Source organism: Tachysurus fulvidraco, chromosome 19 (assembly GCF_022655615.1).
Source record: "Tachysurus fulvidraco isolate hzauxx_2018 chromosome 19, HZAU_PFXX_2.0, whole genome shotgun sequence".
Classification (NCBI taxonomy): domain Eukaryota; kingdom Metazoa; phylum Chordata; class Actinopteri; order Siluriformes; family Bagridae; genus Tachysurus; species Tachysurus fulvidraco.
In genome coordinates this window covers 11822863-11840363 of record NC_062536.1, presented here as the reverse complement: position 1 = coordinate 11840363, position 17501 = coordinate 11822863, and the positions used below count along the sequence as shown (strand labels likewise).

At 42.1% G+C, this 17501-nt stretch overlaps 1 protein-coding gene across 8 annotated transcripts in view; it reads right to left on the bottom strand.

The window, feature by feature from the left end:
- Positions 1-17501, bottom strand: part of foxp2 (forkhead box P2) — a 91368-nt gene that overhangs the window by 31659 nt on the left and 42208 nt on the right. For all 8 annotated transcript variants that reach the window (XM_047804154.1, XM_047804150.1, XM_047804148.1 and 5 more), the window contains one exon: positions 5157-5246. In XM_047804154.1, the coding sequence (XP_047660110.1) occupies positions 5157-5246 (90 nt within the window). The remainder of the gene's footprint in view (positions 1-5156; positions 5247-17501) is intronic.

Below are 17501 nucleotides of genomic sequence, written 5' to 3'. Positions count from 1 at the left end.
CGATTATCACCAGCCCAGATACACCGGCAGGGTTAGAGCAGAAACAGTTAGCAGGAGCCAATTCAATACACCATTTCTGCACCACTGATAGTCTAAGTAAAGGAAGGCTCATATTAGATGTGTGGAAAAAGGCAGACTGACTGCTGAATAGGGTGAATAATGTGACCACTTCAAAGGTTGGAATGATGGTGGCGCTTGCTACAGATACTGTTAAGATAAACAAAATGAGAAATGGAGGGGCAGGTGGTGGTAATTACTTTAGCTGCTTGGCAGTGAGAGGTGCTGTGTTAATTAAGGTGTAAAGCTCAGTTTGATCAGAGCATGAGGGCAGAGATACAGTGGGGGGGGGGGGGGGGGTGTGATTCCACAGTCTTGGTCCCACTACAGTTCATCTCATTTGCAGACTCCTGGGGCATAAGGTCTTAAAGTCCTGACTTCTCCCAAATAACTTCTGCAGACTTGACACTGCTACTTTACACTAATTATTGGCTATTGATGTTAAACAAGGAGGGGCAGTGGCAGCCATGCATAGCCAGGAACACACCCTATCATATACCTTTATGAAGATTCACCACACATACACAGACACACAGAGAGAAAAAGAGTGAGAGAAAGAGAGGGAGAGAGAGAGAGAGAGAGAGAGAGAGGAGGAGGAGAGAGAGAGAGAGAGAGAGAGAGAGAGAGAAAGGTCGTTTGGATTATGGGATCAATGCGAGTGATCCTAACTACTAGAGTTAAGTAGATTACAGGAATGATTTCCCAAATCAATTTATTTTCCAGTTCAGCAACACAGATGGGAAGTAATGCATTTAAAGCGATGATAACATGGATGTAGCGCTCTGTTAGCAGCGCCAGAGGGGTAATGGTGATACAATAGACCCTCCTCGCAGATTTATCTCCATGTAGATAATCATGCATTCATTTCCATCAATACAGGGAAGTATCAGTACAGATGTGTACTACAGATGGAAGCTTCTGTGCTAAGCCTGTCGGTACTTTCCAGGAAACTGTAATGAGTCTTAAAAACCTTGGAAGAAGGCAGAGATAAAGAACTGAAGAAAGACCTTTCAAATATGAATGAACCCCAGCCAGCTGAACAAGTGCTCTTGATCTTGAGCCATGAAAGAAGAAGCAAGGCCTGAGCATGCTTGTGAGTTCTTATATGATTTTTTATGGACTTTAAATTTTGAATTTGAAAAACTCATGTCTACACTACCACAATTAAAGAGGTGTACTGTGTGGCATTTCTGCTTCTCTAGTCTTTTAAATCTTTAAATCTCTCTCTCTCTCACTCTCTCTCTCCCTTCCTCTCTCTCTCTCTCTCTCTCTCTCTCTCTCTCTCTCTCTCTCTCTCTCTCTCTCCCCCTCTCTCTCTGATGTCACAGGTAATAGGGAGCCCATCGAATCCAACACCTCATCAAATGACATGCAGTAAATTACATGAGCTTCAAGCAGCTAGGCGAATTTCTGTTCATCATTTGGAAAGACTTCTCTTCACCAAGCTACACATATCAGATCTGCCAGTTAGGATCCAATTAACACCCTGGCCAGAGTAATCAGATTGCATGTGTAAAGGCTGCTAGAACTCGTTTATTGCTCCCATGAATCTTCTGTCAGAAGGTAAATTTGTTGCTACTACATCAAAGTGTGCACACTGTGGCAGACTTTTTTCCCTTCCTCTCCCTACATCTAGCCGTAGGGTTATACTCCAACTTCTTTTGCATCACAATGACAAACTCTGCACGCTGTCCTCTGCAATTTATCCAGGCAGAAAAAAAAACCTTGTTTTCTAGTTAAAAAAGCAATAACTGCTGGTGTCCAGGAGAAATATGCACACACATACAGTACGTGTAACCCTCCAAAGGTCCTCATGCATGTCTTTCCTTTCCATAAGAAAAGCTGTTTCTACATAGCTACATTTCTCCTTTTGGACCCACCAGGGGAAGTGAAGTTAATAATAAATGTTAATGTGGGAGCATATGTCTCTGTATAAATTCAGCTGTCTTTTCGCATGGTTCCAGATGGAGGGCTAAGTAGATGAACATGGCACAGGAATGCGGTGCTTTGATGAGATGTGTGTGGTAGTGACCTTTAAAATGGTGACACCCTGAAGATGGCCCAGTGCTCACAGTATGATTGGGTGGGATATCTCGGAATCCTGGTCTCTCCTTTCATCCAGAAAACTGTGCCAGCACTCTCAGCCTTCATCTAGGCCAATGCATAGGGAGGAAGCCAGGCAGAAAGTTGAGAATGAGCACAGAGAGTAGGTTTTGAAAAGTTGCATTTGCTTATAGACTTCAGGTCCCGAGTTAACCAAAGGTCAAGACATCCAGAGGCGGTTCCTTTCGTCCTTAGAAACGCGAACTGTTGCTGGTTTGTAGCTGTTTGCGCTGCGCTAGAAGCATTGCTATGAGCGCAGAGGCTCAAAGTGCTTTTGTTCGCTCTTTCATTGTATGCCTCCATCTCGTTAATGCCTGTCCAGCAGCCTGGGCAGCTTTCAAAAGGCCTGCTGTGACCACAGGCCAGGGGTTAGTTCTCCCTCTTCATTCACTGTTCTGACATCCAGGAGGATATGCTCCATCACACATCCCCAAACACACACACACACACACACACACACACATACACACTGGTATGGAGAGCTATGTGAGTGTTTGCTCAGAATGAGACTCCTTGCCATTCGTATTTAGAGCACCTTACATGTGTCAGTTTCAGGTTCTGGCAGATGCTCCCACTCTGTTAAATGCCCATTCCACCCACCAGGATAAGACGATTATATGGCCTCGTGCGTCCGTGGGGAAGCGGCAAGCAAACAAATAAACCTACATGCAGATTAGACATATGCAGCCCGACAACTGAGCTGATCTTGAGGGAAGAGAAGGGGACAATTCTCAGGCATGCGGGCTCCTTGTAATCCATCTTCCCTTTCATCCTCGCCACTCCTTTATTTGTGTTTTAAATGTCAGTGTATAAAATGCGGAGGAGATATTGCCATGCAGTGGGAGAGCTGCGGAGACGTGAGAGGGCTGTTGTATGCCTTGGGAAATCCTTGTAAGCAGTGTGGCAACGGCACAGGGATTTACGGGAGAGAAATAGGTGTTTATTGAGTGCTCCCGTGGGCTTACTGGGTAATAATAGACCTGTCACATTACGCAAATGTGGAAAAGCAGGTTGTGTGCACGTCAACAGCCTCAGATGCAGGAGCAGCTAGAATTAGTCAAAGAGCCTTTAGACACTAATACGAGTAATTAAAACTGCACGCTGCAGCACTTAGATGCTAACGTGGTAAATAATTTATATGACGTGATATATGGATGGTTTTCCTTCCTCCTGAGAAGAAAGCGGTGGGATTTGTCAGTGTCGCATGTATGCAGGCTTTTGCTTACTTAATGAGGGCTGTTCAAGCCATTTACTTGCATACTGCAGAGCAAGTGGTGGATCTTATGTGAGTATTTACAACATTACTGTCTAAAACAGGCAATGCTCAGTGAGCTGAAAACAGTGAAAGGAAGACGAAAGCTGACTTGGAGACCAGATCCTAATTTAAAAGTTTACCTTTTTACAGTGTTTTTGGTCATTAGAAGGTGTTAATATAGAGTGGTCCAACAGCACTGATTAAATACAGCTTGTAGACATGACTCGACAAGCCCCTGATTCACATTGATTCATATGGCTAACATGAGGCAAGGAAGGAATAAGCAAATGTAAATATTCAATATTTACTATCCTCTGGTGTTATTAGAGTCAGAGCCTCTGTCCTGGCCCAAGAGTTGTCACAGACTTTCCTCAGCCAATATCACTCTGCCTCATCTAAGTATTGTGTTGTACGAGTGGTAATTTGCAGTCACACAGTGTGCCTGGAATCCATTCTCTAAGTATACACAGAGCTGGAGAAATTCAATAGGCTGAGCATATTCAATACCTGCTAGACTTTTGTTTTACAACTAATGTCGGTGCTCTGGGGGAAAAGATACACCAAGTTATGAATTCTCTAATGCAAAATGCATATTTGTACTGATAAGTCTAAGTGTATTAACATTCAGAATACAACTGATTTGACTGATTCCGGTGAGAGACGTGATGGCACCCCATTGCAAGGCTTATCTTTTGCCACCACATAATTAGACAGACTGTGGTGTGACTGCAATAGAAGGTGTCGCCATTGTTATACTTGGTGAAAATATTAACAATGAGGGTTAACTGCAATTCTTTTCCTTTTATTTAATTAATTGTACAGAGTACTAATGAGGTAAACCACTAATCCATGCTAGCACTTATTAGCAGCAAAGTGAGCACATGCTCTCACACTTCGGTTTGAACCTAAGAATACAGAGCCAGGCAGATGTCATGTGCTTACATAATATTAAGAAGGAAATGAAGGCTGCATTTGTATCGTAGTGATGTGAGAGAAATGGCCTAATATGTTCTCTGACAGCGATGAAGTAAACAGCTCTGGTGGGAGGGAATGCATTGTGCACAACGCTAGCATATGACCTTTACCAAATCACTGACAACAGAAATAGAGCGCAACTGGAATCAATATGGCAAATTGGAGGAGTTCAAATGGCAGCTAGTTAGAATACACTACATTATAGGAAAGTCTGCAGTTGGCTGTCTTTCATAAAAGCAATCTTTTTCTGCAAGTGAATGGTCTGTTGGTTTTATGTAAGGGATGGGTTATCCAGGAAAGCATGCATATTAATGTAATCATGCCCAACTGCAAATAACACACTGTGTTTGTGTCATGCATAATGCCAGAATGAACATTATTATTCATTCTTTGTTAGCAAGTAAATTCGCTGACTACCTTCTTCACTCAATGCTATACTCACATAGTAGGACAAGCCTGAGGTGAATTTCACAAAGCCTGACAGAAGCAGAAAGTTCACTATAGAAACGTAGATTGTGTGTGTGTGTGTGCGTGTGTGTGTGTGTGTGTGTGTGTGTGTGTGTGTGTGTGTGTGTGTGTGTGTGTGTGTGTGTGTGTGTGTGAGTGAGCATTTCCTCACCGAACGGCAGCCCTGACAGGTTTAGAATTTCAGTGACAAGTCCAGAATTACATTGCCAAATCAAACAGACTAGTGGAACAGAGGAAATCTTTTCCAGAGCACCATGTATTATGGATGGACTTAAGAGATTAACAAGGAGCTGCTCACCTGCAGTGGACGCTGTTTGTCGTTGTTCTTTGGAGACTTCAGGCCACTGCCTGGTTGCTGTAAGAGTAATTGCCTTGCTGCTTGAAGGGCCTGAGAAGAGAGTAGGAAGAGAGTGGTAAAATGAGATTTTTATGTCTTTCTTCCTCTCGACACACACTTATACGGAACAAAAAGCGCATAATCCAATAGCAATCCCACAAGTCCTACCTGCTTTTGGCTTTAAAATGGAGCCTGGAACATCGGGCAAATATTATACATTTTTCATGATGAGCCACGAAGCCGTGATGAAGAATAAATACAGTTTGTCTAAAGCACCCGTGAAGTGTGGGTGAAAAAACCACAGAGCGCGTCAGTAGAATTGACCTGTCTAGTGTGTGCTCAACTGAAATACCCACTTCTCTGCAAATTACCAGGCCATTTGCATATTCATAATATCAATTTGAAGTAGAGGCAGGCAATGTGAAGTGTTCCTACAAGCTGTAATTAAAGTTGACAAAATCAACATCAGATTACCTTAGGAGTGAATTAACAAGGAGCTGGGGTTTTACACTGTGCATTAGCCATGCTTATGAGCACAGAAGGGGAAAATGGGCTTTCTAGGCCTAATCATGCTGGCTGCCTACTGTGCCTTCTTAGAGGGGAAGACTACTACCCAAAGTTACACACGTAGCAAAGGCAGAGAAACCGCAGGGAAAAACCTGGTTTTATTTTCTGAGTAAAGGTAAAATGATGACAATAGCGAGATAGCAACAAAATGATGATAATAATAGATAATAAATAAATAAACAACACAATACAGTCACAGGTGTTTCTTGAAGTGGAGACAGAGCTGAGGTGAGGAGTGAGTGAGGGGGAAAAAAACGTCTTCAGATAAAGAGTGACACTACTTCTTGCACATTCAAGGGTTTGTTTTATTTTCTGGTGCTTGCCTGTATCCATGACAACAGATGCCTTGACAGGATGTACATATGGCACTGTTCTGCCAGCTGGTGAGAACAATGTTTGAACTAGTGCATTGAGATGCTGAGCAAACAGAGAGAGGGAGAAAGAGAAAGAGTAGGAGAAAAGGGGGGAGAGAAACAGGGAAAGATAGAACAAGAGAGAGAGGAGGAGAGAAAAAAAAAAGTTGCCACATCTTAACCCTCTGGGAAGGCAGCCATCCCCCTGATCAATTATGAAAAGAGAGAGCAAGGAGCTGCCACTGTCTGTCTGGCTGTGGCTCTGAGGAGCCAGGCTCTCGAAGCCCCCGGTAAACAAACACAACAGAGTGGCGCTAGGTCCTAACAGCATCGATCTGTCTCCTCAGACACATGCACATGATGCAGCGTGCTGATGTGGCCTTATGCTTCAGGGGACACTAGTGTGGCAGAGTCTGCTGGTGTACTTTACATCTCCTCCACTTCAGCCTGAAGCATGTGGACCCACTGTCTACGAGTTCCAAACAAATAACAAACAAGGCATGCCTAACAAATAGCCAGCTTCTCACTTTTTCTCGAGTCTGGAAATATCACTGCCCCATGGATTCATAATGCCTTACTGGTCTCTCCATTTTAATGTTGAATTGAGTGATTAGTTGCGGTGCTCGTGATGCTCCCTGATGCATGAGTGACTTAGAAGCCACAGCCAAACTTGCTCCAGGTCTCAGGTCATTACTGGTTTAGATTTGAGGTTGAGATTGTAAATTGTGCAAGATTTCACGCCCATCCAAGCGTTGATTGTGATTGTGGAGCTTTATCTGCTGCCTAATGGGCTTAGCACAACAATTAGTAGAGGGAAAATGTTTATCTGAGCTTGGATCAATACAGACATGCTGTCCTTGGGTGAAGACGGACAAAGTCAAAGAAGTTATTCAATAAGGTACAGGTACAGGATTGTGCCACACTTTAATGGCTTCTTCAGTAGAAACAGTGAAAGTGCTGAGTGCAGGAGAAAGCTATCAGCTTGCTACAGCCAATCATACTAGCGTTTTTGTCAGCAAAACTTTGCAAGTAAAACTGTGTTTATTTTAATGCAATTCATATTGTATCATGCGTCAAGTTAAATTTTGGAGAACAGGAACATGCAAATCACTGACCAATAGCACATTTGCTTTGGCTGTGTTGACCTTACACCATTTTATTGCAGTGCAAAAGATGCAAAACAGAGAAAATTCTTTCCAGCATGATAACATGGGTATGTTGAAATGTAAATAATGCTGCCTACTCATATAACACTGCCTTCTGAGCTCATAAGCTCAGGATTATCTCATAATCCGTTACATCAGCTCCAATAACAGCCAGTATGAACAGAAATGTTGTAAAATATGGAACTGTGTTTTATTTATAGTGAGAAATGGTTGGTGTAGTCACTGAATATATGTGTTTGATCATCATCACGGATCATTTATTCCATCTAAACTTAAGACTAAAGTTTTACTGTGGCTGTTAGTCAATCTTGCCGATGTTCTTTCATATCAGTGCCGTTTCCATACAATTCCCTTGTTAGATATTAAAGGGTTTTCATTTAACACACATATTCTGGATTAGATGCTACAGCTATCATTCACTTTTGTGCCTTTTATTGTTTATGGTTAAGATATTTTTTTCAAATCACGACTTACAAGCATCAAAATGTTGGACTTTTGTTCACTGCATCTTCCAGTTATTATTTTCTCAGTTCTAAGAAAACATTTGTAGCGTTGAGGTCCATTGCGGGCGACCTTGATGCAAAAGCCATTGTTAGGTTCTTACAGAACCCTGCACAAAGCTATGTCAGCTGCTATAGAACTTTAACTTTGATGCATAAAATATGCCAACCATCAAAACTTTACTGAAAGCCTGAGCCCCCAGAATGTGTTGCTGTGTGAGAGAAATGCCAGCTCCCATCCATTAATGCACACATTGTATAAACAGCACAATGTGCTGCATTCCTCAGAGCTAGGAGCTCAAGATCCCTGGCTCGAACATAAATAACAAGGCACTCAGGAACATATTTGATGTTGATATCCATCTCTGAGGACCAAAAGAAAAAGAAACACACACATATTCTGTGCACAAACACACACACACACACACACACACACACACACACACACACACACACACACACACACACACACACACACACACACACACACACACACACAGGACACAAGCACCCAGGTCAGGATTCTTATGAAAATAAGTTTCAGCCAAATGGATATGCTATAATTGGTTTCAGATAGCGAGGTCAGAAGAAAGCCGATATGGGTAACTATTATGCGAAACAGAGGGTGAAACACGAATGTTTACACAGGCACTCCTCAGCTACATTAATAGCAGAGCAGAGCTCACCGGAGAGGGAGTAAGAGACAGACGAAAGAAACATATGTCAGCTATCGCCCCTCTCTACGTATGGTCTATGTTTAGACTTAATACATCAGTAATAAAAAAACACATCACAATGCACCTTTGTGAGAACCATTCCCTGATCTAAAACAAGCATGAAACACATTAGCACCAGACGCAGTTTGGCACATCATTACAAACATGTCGCCATTCTTGCAGACCACCACATAAATCATGCTTTAATAGTGTGATCCAGACTCCATAGCTGTGACTAAAGGTATTAAAAGAAAATACAAACAAGGATGAGATAGCATGCAAGATGAATTACCTCCGAGGGTCAGAGCTAGTTGATTTGTTTGAGAACGGAAATATATCCAGAGTGATGTAGGTTCTTGGGAATGCAAGACCCATTGAATGCAATAATGTGCAAAATACAGTGTTTGTTGGGTCATTAAAGTTTCTCTAATCAAATTTTTTGAAAGAACAATTTAGCTGAATTGTCTTTAGATCCTGACAGCCATCACTAAATGAGACAGTTAGGAGTAGTTAAGCATTAACATGATGGAGTAGAAGATAAGTCTAGGATTACAGCATAACGATCCATATAGCTTGTGAAAACAATGGCAAAGAAGCTCAAAGTTTACCCAAAAGTTTCAAAAAGGAACAGACAGAGAAAGAAACAAGACTGAATACTGAAGTGGCTTTTCAGAACTGAAGCTACCTGAGAGATTTAAGAGACATAAAACTGACACCAATCTGGCTTTGCGTCTAAAGAGTGGAATTACTGTAAGTGAAATGATCTTTTACTTCACAAAACAAAACAAAAACCGACAGGAAGCAGAAACTACACATCTTCCAGATCTATACTTCATTTTCCATTTTAATCTAAAGAGATTATCATGATAGTAGTATAGACACAACAGTGAAATATGACACAGAGACGTGTTTGGTATAATCCTGATCCTTTTTCTGCAATAAAATGACGGAGGAAAAGGCACATGACTTTTTAAAGTTCATTTGGGCCAATGACATAACCAGAAAATAGATTTGTTCATGCTGCATTTGTGGAGCAACAATACTGTACTGTGTCTTTACACTGAAATGAATTTTTGGTTTAGTTTCAGAAATAAACCATATAATGATATGAATGATGTTCTTTGAATAAACAGCTCCTACTAACCAGACCTTTTTTTTTTTTTAATCACTATGCATCACATGTCATGATAAACATTTAACTTATCAGAAGTAATCTATAATGCTAAACCCACTGTGAGTGTAAGTGGGTTGTTTGTACAGATATTAAAAATGAGTTCTGATCCTTTGCTGTTGGTCGAGCTGCTTATGGAAAATGTACAGTTTTAGTTTTTGGTGGTGAAACTTTGATGGCGTAACTGGTATATTTGTGCAGTGAAGAAGGCCTTTAGTGTTTTTTTTGGCAGATTAAAAGTATCCCAACTCTCATTGAGGCAGAGCTAGAATAAACAACTGAGAAAGATGCTGCTGAGTATAAGCCTTAATGCTCTCCAATGCATCCTGAAGTCTACAGCCTGACCAATAACGGTGTGCTAACTGAGCTATTGCCACTGGAGGGGCAGGGAAACAAAAATACATGTGACAACTATTGAGGGGAGAGAAAGTCATAGAGAGAGAGAAAGAAAGGGAGAGGGGGAGAGAGAGAGAGAGAGAGAGAGAGAGAGAGAGAGAGAGAGAGAGAGAGAGAGAGAATAGATATCAGAGTGCTTGTGGAAATCAGGCTGTTTTTCAGCATGTTTTTCCCCAACTGAATGTCACGCTTCCCAGACAAGAGAAAAGGATGTGGGGATAATGAGCATTTTTATGTATGACTCAATAAATCAACAGAGTGTGGCCGGTCCATGGAGAATCTGCCTCGACTGCGGGCCGGAGCAGGAGCTAACCAGCAGAACAATGGGCTTCTGTGTGTTTCTCTGGCCGCTGCTACTACTTTTCTTCCCTTTTTCTGTCTCTCACTCTATTCCTTCCCCCCCCCCCCCCCAGCTTCCACTTTCTCCTTCAATGCATCCATTTCTTATTTATGTATTCCCCCTCACTCTATGCTCTCAGATCTCTCATTCTTCCGTCCTTCCTTCTTTTCTTTCATTTTTTCCCGTTCTTTCTCTCCCCAACTGTCTTTCTTTCTACTTGTTTATTGATTTTCTAGATTAAGGATCCCAGGGAGAGGGATTGTAACACACAACCATAAAATTATTTTGGGGTGTGCTTATTTGCCTTTCCCTTGCATCTATTTGGCCTGTGTCTGTAGACAATTATGCTTCCTCAGCCCAGACTCAGGTGCTAATAATGAAGGACAAATAGAATCATATGTGTAAACTTCCCCTTCTGATGAAAATTTATATTAACTTTCTGCCACTGTAAACAGAGAGGCATAGCTCAGTCCTCCCCGGTGAATTGGAGATGGATTCAGTCATTTCTACCCCAGGAAGCAGTGCATTTAGTGGAGGAAGGGAGGGAGAGACAAAGTGGAGAGGAGAAAAAAGACTGCCTCATTGTGTAACCTCACACTTATTTTTCCAAGTGTGAGAAGACAAAACATGGGTCTGTTCAACCCATCAGGGTGTGTGTATGTGTGTGTGAGTGTGTGTGTGCGCATATGCATGTGTCTCTGTGCCAACATTTTTTTTTATTTTGTGTGTGTGTGTGTGTGTGTGTGTGTGTGTGTGTGTGTGTGTGTGTGTGTGTGTATGAGTGACTCCAGCAGGCTCTTGTTGCGGAAGCCCTGCCAGCAATAACAGGCCAAACAGAATGAGCTTCCATCGTTCACTGCAACCACAAACATTCATACACTTCCCGCTTCATGCAGACACTGTTATGGATGGCTCTCGCAAGTCCACGCCACACGTATGTGATGGAGCACGCATAATAGTTTACAGTATTGCCAGCAACCTGTGGAGAGAATTAGGCTGTAGGGGCCCTGCACTCAAAACAACATCTGTAACCCATAGAAATAGAGCAACAAATAGTGCAGTGATGGTGGAAAGAGACCCATGGCCTCACAGTCACCATTACTGCTGCTAATTACTAGCACTGCACTCAGACTCACTCACTGTTATATACTGTAGGCTTGACCAGTTTCATTCACCATATAAACACACTAGATTCTGCCTCAGTCTGTTCTCTCTCTCTCTGGGAATATGGTCTCAGTGTATCTCTCTCGCGCTTATGAAATTCAATATATCCCCATGCACTTTGACTGGTTTTAGTAAAGCCCTTACTTTCAACAGTTGTATAGCACTGGGGTTTAGATAAGGTGACGCACAGGGCCATTCACAGCTCTTTTATCTGCCTCCTCTAAGAAAAGTCCTTTACACAGCCACAACTGAGGGCCTGTCTATCTGCTATATCTGCTGAAAAAGAAATACGAGAGAGAGCAGAGCTTTTCAGTTACACCATCAACACGTGTGCGAGAATACGAGAAAAAAAAGAGGGAGGCAATAGACGGAGGAAGAAGAAGTGAGCCGGCGACACCCACTTCCCCTTCGTCCTAGTGTGCACTTGATCCGCTCTGTTTGCCCTTCAAGTGATTATGATCCATCTCTTTTCACAGTTCCATGCCGATGAACGCCACACAGTTGGAGGAATACCTCTTAATAAATGTTGCATTAAAGGGAGAGAGAAAGCACTCTGCACTTCATTTAAAGAGAGGCCAGTGGAAAAATTAAAGTGCAGTGTATGCATTCGCTCACCGACCGGCGGGTTCCATGAGCTGAATGAAGCTGTTTTCTGAGGTTCTCCCTTTCTGTCTTGCATTCATTGACAAGGGCCTGTTAAGCGGTTTACACATAGCAAAGTATACGGCCAGAGGCAAAGAGCAGACATGCAGTAGCATGGGGAGAAGCCGCAATATTACAGCAGTTTGTCCTCCGTGTGTATAGCATTACCACAAATGTTGTGATGAACACACACTAACACAAACGAATACTGTGCTGAGGTGAATTCATATTTCATTCATTTATGAATCTGTTTAAACTTGTGAGACACCTGCATGCTGTTCGTCTTCTCTGAAGGCAATTAACAGTGATTCATTATATTGCACTATGCTTCAGTTATTAACACAAGGTCTCTCTCTATCTCTATTAAATGAAACATTTGGCTTAATATGTGCAGGGAAAGCCATGTGTGTGTGTGTGTGTGTGTGTGTGTGTGTGTGTGTGTGTGTGTGTGTGTGTGTGTGTGTGTGTGTGTGTGTGTGTATGTGATCATGGCCAAGCCACACACATTGAGACACTCAATCTGTGGGTCAATAGTGTGTATCTGTGTCGGTACGACTGAGCCACTGCTCGTACACTGTTACCCAATGGGGTCGATCAAGCGGCTCCCAGCTCTCAGATGTAAATACCTTAACCTTAATTACCGTGGCTCTGACCTCAGAGAGCAATGCGGTAGGTGAGCTCCCCAAATGCGTCAAAGTTATTGCGTGTGTCCCCTTACTGAAGAAATATGTGCTCAGCCCTGCACAGGAGAGCAAAACATGCCTCAACTTTATCACTCTTGGTGCGCTGGGGGGAAAAAATGACCAGCATGAAATGAGATACAACAAATACAGTACAAGAAAGAGCTGATCTTGTCTGCACTCCAGGTGAAGACAAACTATTGTTTTCAGTCCATTTACCTGAGCGTAGGGCTATCATTAGACCGCAGCGGGCCGCTGGATCATCCAGCCAGAGTGATGGATCTCTCCAGTCCATCTGAATGAGCGCACGGCTCCACCAAAGATCAGCGGAGTTAATAGCACTGCATCTATCCGGCAGAGGGCCAATGCATCTCCGTCAGTGCTGACTAAGATACTTATGATGCTGTAGAGTACAATCTAGCACACACCATGTGTACACTTGTGATCTGTGTGCTTGTCTTGTGAATATTCTGATTACAGCCCATGCCTTGACCTTTCCAGAGAGCTGAATGAGATGCTGTTTTCTCCCAATCTGAAATGCAGCGTCTATCAATCAGCGCTGCTTCACACGAAGAGGGCGAGAGATTGAGAGACAACTGTGAGGCAGGTGATGGTGTACACACTAATTAGGATGTATCCAGTGCATCCAAATGCATACATGCCCTCGTCGACAATCGTACGTGTCCACTCTGTCCTCAAAGGTTGTAACCTAAAATGCTGTAATCAGCCTGCGACTGCCTCCATAAACAATGACCATGCCATGCCAGGCTCATGAGGAACATAGTGTGAATAAAGTCATACTCTTTCACATTCATTCCTCTGAGCTGCCCACTCATCCCCCAACCCCAACCTAAGAGCTAATCTACATCTTTCATTGAATCAAGAATGGAAATTCAGAAGAAATGCTTCTTTTTCAATTTCATGCTGAAGTAGCTCAAGTTAGTGGATGTAATTTCTCCTAACAAGAAAATTTATCACTGTGTCGTTCACTTAGTCTGCCAATATGAGAAGCAACCCGCTTTCTTTTTTCCTTTTTTTTCCACTCCACATTTTCTTTTTCTGTGCTTTGATAAATGTGCCAAAAGCATGATCACTCCTTCCAAAGCACTCCAGACGAGATCAGCACAATTATACTGCTTAATAAAAAAAAAAGCTTTGACTACAATCTCCATCAAAAAGAAATGACACATTATTCATAGTGCGACCACAGAGTGCAGGTATGGGAGAGTATAAAAGCCGCTGAGTGAAGCATTTCACCTTCATCAGTGATGGTCAGAGGACAGATGAGTCCATTATTACATGTCTACAACTAGCATAGTTCAATACAGAGTTATATGAATTAGTGAAATACAAGTGACCACCACCTGGTTGAGTGTTGAGTTGATAGATTTTTTTGATCCTACAATGTGTAAATCGAGTGAGCAGGTAGTGTGTGAAATTTTCAGATAGTTTTCATCTTTGCACATCAGAACATGATTTGTAACAAAAGTTGACTTCTAATGGGTGTCTGATTTTCAGCCAAAATAAGTGTAGGACACAAAGATACCCTGACCATGAAAGTATGTATCATGATGTACAGGGTTGCTAACCGACTGCCAGCAAAGCAATAATGCGGCATTTCAGAAAAATTTAATATAACATTCAAGTAAATAAACATAGCACTGTATGAAAAAATAAAATGTTTTTATATTTACATATTTTAGGAGTAAATTTATTCTACAGTTATATAGTTGTATTAAATAATATTAGTAATGAACAGAATATTGGTTGTTATGGTATATTTTAACAAATATGACTATTGTTAAATAAATTGTTTAGAATATAAATATCTAAACTTGTATACAGGAATCTTACTTACAAACTAGTTTACTAGCAGTTAGTTATCTTTATATATAATTTTAGAATAAATATGATAATGATAAATAATTAATCAGCTTTTTGTATTAAATCATCTTGGAATAAAGACATATACTGTTCCATGTGTTAGGGTTGGTTAAATGTGGAATTATTTCTGTGGAGAAAAAGGCCACAATTTATGCACAAGTACAATACGGCCTAGCAGGCAAATTCATTCCGCAGTAACATACATCAAATAACTTCTGGTAAATACTCGGCAATAACAATCACATTTCAATTGAAACGGAGCGGGCATTGGGAGACTCAAGCGTGAAACCAATATCAGCTTAGCTTCAAGTCAAGCATGAAGCATCACATACAACATTAATACATGCAGTGCATATGATGTCAATGTTTCCTTATCGCATAATACACACACACACACACACACACACACACACACACACACACACACACACACACACACACACACACACACACACACACACACACACACACACACTCTCAGTGTGTTGATATAGTGGCACAGTGGGAGGCCAGAGGGCTAGTGTATGAGTGTGTACAGTAAGCTTCATTCTGTGTGTTTGTGTGTGTGGTGACACTACTTTACTGTGGATGAGGATAAAGATGTCCTGTCCATAGTGACAGCACTAAAGAAGACGCAAATGAGAACCATCCCCACTTCAAAAACAGCCCTACAAGCCCTTACCACAAAACACCCACAGAGAAAGAGGGAAATCGCAGGCTAAGTGACACATGCGTGTGTTTGAAAAGCCTCTTGTGTATTTGTGAGGTGAAGCCAGGCTTATTTACCACATTTGTTCAAAAGCCCCAAAGAGGTGCAAGCTGAGAGGCTCTCTTACATATGTATTCACTGTCTGCGGATCAGTGGGCTGTAAGCTGTACACACGTATACACACACACATGAACACACACAAACACACACACACATATATTCGTTCACTCTTTCCACAATATGTAATTGAAATATTCAAGTGTGAAGCGGCAACAACTGGCATGCGGTGCATAGTAAACAGAGAAAAAAAGAAAAAGAGGAGAGATAGAGGGAGCGAGAAGGAAGGGAAAGAGAAGAAAGAGCAAAGGAAGAATGAGGAATAAACTTCTAGCATCCCTGCCCTCCCACCTCCTTAACCAGATTTACATCATTTTAATATTTGTCAGAGAGGGAAAACGCACGCACAAACATCCCTGGGCAGGCGTTTCACAGGCTGATTTGTTACTATTCATGGCTGAAGCACAGAGAAACTGTAATACTAGACATGCTTGTTAAATTCACAAGGCTCCAAAGCTGCCTTCTAGCAAATCTAGCAAATCCTGCCTCTTGGTTGTCAGCTTAAGACGCTCGGCATATGCATATGTGGTTTTTTAAGCTCTGTTAAATGGATAGCAGTGTCACAGGCTGTCAAAGACTTGAAGAAAAAAAAAAAAAACTTGTTCAGTATAGCCCCTCATCCTGCTGGGACCCAGTGCGCTATTTTTTGCATTACTCTAACGTATGCACAAGTGTAGGAGGCCTTCGACCTGGAAATAAAATGACGTGAGCTCTAACGTGCGAGTGTGCAAATCAAGCACTGTTCCTTTAAGACAGTTCTTTAATGGGATGGGTCAGTGTATAACTGCTCGGCTACTGAGGGCAGACAGCAGCCTCGGCCGTTAAGGCTCTATAGATCCTGTGTCATTAATTTCCCCAGGCAGGGCAGTTAGGAGGCATAAAAGGAAATGAGTTGAGAAGTGGTCATTGATCTTGACCCGGGCTGCCTGTTTGAGTTTTATTTACCCATCGAGATTAACCCTAATCACTAAATATAACCCACAGGGTCACATAAACAGTGATAGTGCACAGAGCTGCATGCTAAACCCCAGTTTATAAACAGTCCTGAAGAGAAAATCACTAGCTGAAAATATTTTATCTTTTACAAAGTCACTAGCCACAAGGATTATTTTATGTGTGTGTGTGTGTGTGTGTGTGTGTGTGTGTGTGCGCGTGTGTGTGTGTGCATGTGTGCTGCACCTGTGATTGTCTTTGACCTGCGCTGCTCGTCGTCACAATGGCACAGAGCTGCTCAAGCATAAAATGGTAGTAAGTGTTTGTTTCCAGCAGATTTCACTCTGACTCTATCTCGCACTCTGTCTTTTCCGCCCTCTCTCTCTCTCTCTCTCTCTCTCTCTCTCTCTCTCTCTCTCTCTCTCTCATCCTGTCCCTCCTTCCATGTCTCTTTCAGAACTGTAGCTTGACATTTCACAGAGTCTCAGGAGAGCCTGATGTGAAATGGAGTTACTACAGAGGCTGCACTGTAAATTCCATGCAGCCACATGCAATATACCTTAAACACAGATGACCACTCCAGGTTTGTGGCCAGAGCACTGGAAAAAGTGAATGCACATGAGCATGTGTGTATACGATGTGTGTGTGATAATAAAATAATGCGCAGCGTTGTCTGGGGAGAGAAGCAAATGCATGCAACACTGTCATTCACTGTCCTATATCTTACTGTGTCATCGCCTGGAGGACGAAGACTCTATATGTCAAGCTTCAATGTACTATACAGAAGGGACCATCTAAAGATAGTGAAATGTTAACAATGAAATGGAGAGCACAATAAATACGTCATGTGAGCCACGGGCACTTGTACGGCACGCCAGCCCAGCAAAAGAAAAAATGAAATACGCTCCATGGAAAAGGCCTTGTACGGCATTTTATTTTCCTTTGATCTGAGATTTACTCTTGCTTTT